Source organism: Calidris pugnax, unplaced genomic scaffold (assembly GCF_001431845.1).
Source record: "Calidris pugnax isolate Ruff unplaced genomic scaffold, ASM143184v1 scaffold41, whole genome shotgun sequence".
Lineage (NCBI taxonomy): Eukaryota > Metazoa > Chordata > Aves > Charadriiformes > Scolopacidae > Calidris > Calidris pugnax.
The window spans coordinates 1,673,478-1,679,780 of record NW_015094509.1 but is presented as its reverse complement, the minus strand read 5'-3'; the positions used below and the strand labels follow the sequence as shown (position 1 = coordinate 1,679,780).

Genomic DNA, 6,303 nt, shown 5'->3' with positions numbered 1-6,303 from the left:
GCCCCCTCCTCCTCCTCCCGCCGGGTGGTGACGGCTGTCCCGCTGCTCCCCGCAGGAACCTGAGCTCGGCCGCCAGCTCCGCCTCTCCCTCCGCCACCTCGCAGATCCTGGCCAGGAAGAGGCGCCGAGGGGTGAGTGAGTGCCCGGTCCCCGCTCCCCTCAGCCGCGGGCTCCCCCCCGCGGACTCCCCCTCAGCCCCAGCTCCCCCTCAGCCGCGGCTCCCCCCTCAGCCCCTGCTTTCTGCCCTAGATCATCGAGAAGCGCCGCCGCGATCGCATCAACAACAGCCTGTCCGAGCTCAGGAGACTGGTGCCCAGCGCCTTTGAGAAGCAGGTAGCGCCCGGGGACCCCTCTGCATTGCCCTCCCCCCCCATCGCACCCTTCCCCACGGGTCACCCCTTTCTGACGGCTCTGCTTCTGCCTAAAAACCGCCGTGCATCCCCTTCCCTCCTAGGGGTCGGCCAAGCTGGAGAAGGCTGAGATCCTGCAGATGACTGTGGATCACCTGAAAATGCTGCACACCGCAGGAGGAAAAGGTAAAAGTGGCGTTCCTGGCAGGGGGTCAGCGTGAGGAGCGCGTCCCCTGGCCTTTGGCCCACGGTGTGCTGCAGGAGCACCCCGAGACAGCGCGTGGCAACTCTTCTCTGGTTCATCAGGAACTCGAGACTTTCTTCTTGACAAGATTTGCAGCGTGGCTGGCGCTGGAAGGTTTTACAGGGCTGGCTCCAGGCTGTTCTAGGGGAGCGTGACACCAGCAATTCTCTCTAGCAGTGTGTCAGCGCTGTGAAGTGAATCGGCTTTTGGCAACTTGGAAAACACAAAGTTCTTCTTGCTGTCAGATTTTTGCTTCTCTAACTTTCTGAAAGTTCAGAACAGAAACTAGAAAAAAAAATACAGGTTGAAATGAATAGCGGAGAGAATTAGCAAAAATGTACTCTTAGGAAAAAAGCATGTTTCCTGGAGAGGTCCCCTCTGATAAGTTAGGAGTTGTGTTTCTAATGGATTTCACTGAACTGTGGTTTTGCTTGCACTGGGGAGACATGAAAAGAACAAAAGTACTTTCCTCCAGTGTCAGTGTGCAATTTCAGTTTAAAAATGGCAGTCTGTGACTGATCTTGGGACTTGCCGCATCGCAGCACAGATATAAAAGAAAAGCTTGTTAGCCTAAAAAAAAAAAGAGGGAAAAAAAAAATAAATAAAGGACCTTGGCAGCTAATCTCTGGTTGGGAATACTACCCACATCCAAGTGAAATATGCTTATAGGGGAGGGTGGGGAGGCTTAGGTGTAGACAATAACTGGAAAACAGCATCTTAAGACTTCATTCTTTTCTGTTAGGTTATTTTGATGCAAAAAAAAAAATAATAAAGGACCTTGGCAGCTAATCTCTGGTTGGGAATACTACCCACATCCAAGTGAAATATGCTTATAGGGGAGGGTGGGGAGGCTTACGTGTAGACAATGACTGGAAAACAGCATCTTAAGACTTCCTTCTTTTCTCTTAGGTTATTTTGATGCTCATGCTTTGGCTATGGACTACCGGAGTCTGGGGTTTCGGGAGTGCCTGGCCGAGGTGGCTCGGTACCTGAGCATCATAGAGGGTCTGGACGCCTCCGACCCGCTGCGGGTCCGACTCGTGTCTCATCTCAACAACTACGCCTCTCAGCGGGAAGCAGCAAGTAGTGCACACGCCGGCAGCGGACACATTCCTTGGGGCAGTGCCTTTGGACATCACCCTCCCATCTCTCACCCCTTGCTGCTGGCTCAGAACGGGCACGGTAACACCAGCACCACAGCGTCTGCCACGGAGCCGCACCACCCGGCCAGGATTGCTGACACTGCCTCACTCAGAGTGCCCCCAAACGGCAGCGTCGGACCCGTGCTCCCCGTGGTCACATCGACTGCCAAACTGTCTCCTCCTCTCCTCTCCTCCATGGCATCTCTGTCTGCCTTCCCCTTTTCGTTTGACTCCTTCCACCTGCTGTCCCCCGGCGTGCTGAGCCTGTCTGCGCCAACGCCGTCAGCGGCCCTCCCCAAACCCTACCGACCCTGGGGGACTGAGATCGGAGCCTTCTGAGAACTAACTCCTTAGTCAGGGTGGGGAAGCCTACAGACCAGCTGAGCTGGGTCATGCCACGCTTAAAGTTGAAGTTCTTAATAACAGGGACAAAGGTACAGCTTCACCTTAACTGAGTTGGTCTAAAAACTGTCTCTTTAGATTTTTCTTTTTCTTTTCTACGTTTTTTGTATTAGCAGGTGGGGTTTTTTTAAATAGTTGCTGAAGTTGTCAAAAAAAAATAAAATGACAGTAGTGGTTGTTAACACTTGTGTTAGATCTGTGCCGAGCATTTAAATCACTTTTGTTAAACGGTTTGTTTCAAATGTTTCATTTGCCCTGAGTACGTCCAACTGCCTTTTTATGAAGAGATATCACATATTATTGTTAGCGACAGCCTGGTTTTGTTATTAATTTTCCCAAGACCACTCTTCTCAGCATTAACAAGCTGTGATTTTTGTTAGTGTTTTGACATTCAGATGTTCTATAAAGAATTACTCTTTTTGTAAACTATATTTGAGTCTTATATTTCTGAACGAGGCGTTGACAAATCAGATGGATCAGCTTGATCAGCTTTATCTAAGAGCCCAGTTTCTATTTCTTATGCAGTGGTCTGGTGTATTTGGTGGTCTTACTCCTGTCCCTCGTGGATGTGTACTCACATCTCAGAACCACGAGGCTGTTTTTTCCAGGGAAAGGAGCAGTTTGCTTCAGAGCAGACTCCAGAGTGGGAAGGGGAAGGTGCAAGCCACATCGCACATGAGGGTGGTGGGTTTAGTTTCTGGGGAATTGAAGGGAAAAGGAAAGTTGTCACCTGCAGTGGTGTTCCATCCGCAGCCAGTCGTACGCACACGCGTTTCACAGGGCCAGGTTCTGCTCTGAGTCACAGCAGAGTAGTTGTTCTGTTACCCTGCATTCCTGGTAACTGGCATCAGGCTCCTTCCCTCCCTGCGCTTCACATTTGTGCCTGCGAGGAGTGATGCTGGTGTTTGACAGCCAAGGAAGGGTGCAGGGGAACCTCTCCAGTGCACAGCTTCGTTGCTTAACGGATGTATTCTAACTGGTTGATTTTTCTATTGCATTTTACTTTTAGGAGCAGTTCAGTGCCACTCTGCTGCACTCTTCTGCGTGTGAGAGTGTGTGTGTACGTGTAAATTTTGGTTGATTTCATGAGAATCTTAATCTGAACAGGTTTATCTACTGAGTTCCACTGGATGGGGTTTGACTGCTCTTGTATTTGTGCTGTGGCTAAATAAAGGAGAAAGAACAAAGTTATTTTAAACAACACGTTGGTCTGATATCTGTCAGTGCAGAATGCCGTGCCCGTGGCTGTCACGGGAGATGTTGAACAATTGCTGCTTAGTCCTGCTGTGGGGATCTGCATTTATGTTTTTTCTCAAGTATTGTGGCACACTTAGAGCACATTTTTTACTGTGAGGGTGGTGAGAGCCTGGCCCAGGTTGCCCAGAGAAGCTGTGGCTGCCCCATCCCTGGAGGGGTTCAAGGCCAGGCTGGATGGGGCTTGGAGCAACCTGGTCTGGTGGGAGGTGTCCCTGCCCAGGGCAGGGGGGTTGGGACTCCATGATCTTTGAGGTCCCTTCCAACCCAAACCATTCTATGATTCTATAAAGAACTGCTGTGTCTCAGTAACAGTTGAGGGAAGGAAAATTGTAGGACACCTTTGGTGTGTCACTTTTACTTGCCTGGCAGCAAGATCACTGCTAAAGAGGGGGTTAAAGCTGCACCTGTATATTCTTATTGATTTGACGTGTAAATTTTGGTTGATTTCATGAGAATCTTAATCTGAACAGGTTTATCTACTGAGTTCCACTGGATGGGGTTTGACTGCTCTTGTATTTGTGCTGTGGCTAAATAAAGGAGAAAGAACAAAGTTATTTTAAACAACACGTTGGTCTGATATCTGTCAGTGCAGAATGCCGTGCCCGTGGCTGTCACGGGAGATGTTGAACAATTGCTGCTTAGTCCTGCTGTGGGGATCTGCATTTATGTTTTTTCTCAAGTATTGTGGCACACTTAGAGCACATTTTTTACTGTGAGGGTGGTGAGAGCCTGGCCCAGGTTGCCCAGAGAAGCTGTGGCTGCCCCATCCCTGGAGGGGTTCAAGGCCAGGCTGGATGGGGCTTGGAGCAACCTGGTCTGGTGGGAGGTGTCCCTGCCCAGGGCAGGGGGGTTGGGACTCCATGATCTTTGAGGTCCCTTCCAACCCAAACCATTCTGTGATTCTATAAAGAACTGCTGTGTCTCAGTAACAGTTGAGGGAAGGAAAATTGTAGGACACCTTTGGTGTGTCACTTTTACTTGCCTGGCAGCAAGATCACTGCTAAAGAGGGGGTTAAAGCTGCACGGCACCTGTATATTCTTATTGATTTCTATTACTATTAAAAAGTGATCAGCTTTACAAATGCAAAGTCCTTTCCTGTCCAGTTTGTGAAATCCTGACCTGTCCTGTAGCTGTAATGAGGTTTTGTACCCAGCAGTGTGGTTCAGCTCCCTGTGGGTGCAGACAGCCCACCCGGGGGTTCCCACTGACCCTGTGATTGTTAGTGAGCGGTATTTCCCTCTTTCTTGAAGTAACAACCCGACAGGCTTACATAGAGGTAGGTTTTCTGCAGATGTGGCCCATCCCACCTGCAAATCTCGACCTGCAGAGCAGCAAAACCTTCTCCTGGAATGACCTCTCTTCTGTCCTGTGCGTGGGGATTTATAGCAGAGTGGTGTTGGTGAAGGGCACATCCCCGCCGGGATTTGGTGCACGGCACATCCCCGCCGGGATTTGGGATTTGGTGAAGGGCACATCCCCGCCGGGCTGTGGCTCTGCCGGAGCAGCAGAGAGAGCTCCACCCCGCGGGAGACCAGAGCTCGGCTCAAAGAGGGGCCGGGAGGGAAAGTGCTGGTTGTTCTCAGCGCCTCTGGGACCTGCTGTCATCGCCCCACAAACCTTGGGGCTTTCGCTCCCCCCCAGGCAGGGCTCAAAATATCAAAGCTCTGGGGGTTGCACCCACGGCAAATGTGCCAGGAGGGAACAGTGTGTGTTCTCACTGTCTCGCTTCCATTGCCCCAGAAACTTGGTGGTTTGTGTTTTCCTGATGGTTTCATCCTCAAAACGACCGTTTTTCACTCTCCCCAGGGCTGGGCTCAAAAATATCAAAGGACTGGAGATGGCTCCCACGTTGATGGTACCAGGAGGGAACAGTGGTGCTTGTTCTCACTGTCTCTCTGAGCCGCTTTCACCGGGCCACAAACCCTGGGGCTCCACGCTTTCCCGGTGGCATCATCCTCAAACCCACATTTTTTCATTCTCCCCAGGGCCACAAAAATACCAAACATCTGGAGAACGCTCCCACCCTGGAGGTGCCAGGAAGGAAAAGTGGTGCCTGTTCTCACAGTCTCTCTGAGCCGCTTTCACCGCGCCAGAAACTCTGGGGCTCTGCACCTTCCTGGAGGCCTCATCCTCAAAGCCACCTTTTTTTCCCTCTCCAAAGTACCGGGTACCAAAATACCAAACGTGGAGATTGCTCCAACAGCTGCGGTGCCAGGAGGGAAAGTTTTACTTATTCTCACCATCTCTCCGAACGGCTTTCATGGCTGCACCAACCTTGGGTCTCTCCAGGCTCAGGACTGCCAGACCTCTGGCCCTTGCTCCCGCGCTGACGGTGCCAGGAGAGAAAGGTGTTGCTTGTTCTCACTGTCTCCATGAGCCACGTTACTCCTCCTGCTGCTGTTGGTGCTCACACTCTCCGCTGCTCCGGGCTCAAAAACACCAAACATCAGGATATCAGGGAAGGGATGCCATCCAGAGGGACCTGGACAGGCTGGAGAGGTGGGCCCATGCAAATTGCATGAGGTTCAACCAAGCCAAGTGCAGGGTCCTGCACATGGGACGTGGCAACCCCAAGCACAAATACAGGTTGGGTGGAGAATGGCTGGAGAGCAGCCCTGAGGAGAAGGACTTGGGGGTGTTGGTGGATGAGAAGCTCAACATGAGCCAGCAATGTGCACTGGCAGCCCAGAAACCAACCTCATCCTGGGCTGCATCAAGAGAAGCGTGGCCAGCAGGTCACGGGAGGTGATTCTGCCCCTCTGCTCTGGTGAGACCCCACCTGGAGCTCTGTGTCCAGCTCTGGAGTCCTCAACACAGAAAGGACACGGCCCATTGGAATGGGTCTAGAGGAGGGCCATGAAGATGATCAGAGGGATGGAGCACCTCTGCTGTGAGGACAGGCTGAGG

At 51.7% G+C, this 6,303-nt stretch overlaps 1 protein-coding gene across 1 annotated transcript; it reads left to right on the top strand.

The window, feature by feature from the left end:
- The first annotated feature begins 24 nt into the window (after window positions 1-24).
- Window positions 25-2,567, top strand: HEY1 (hes-related family bHLH transcription factor with YRPW motif 1). Its single transcript, XM_014965182.1, has 4 exons — window positions 25-131; window positions 250-333; window positions 455-536; window positions 1,504-2,567. Exons 3-4 carry the CDS (start codon window positions 491-493, stop codon window positions 2,073-2,075), a joined length of 618 nt encoding a protein of 205 aa, XP_014820668.1. The 5' UTR covers window positions 25-131; window positions 250-333; window positions 455-490; the 3' UTR covers window positions 2,076-2,567.
- Window positions 2,568-6,303: the final 3,736 nt, after the last annotated feature.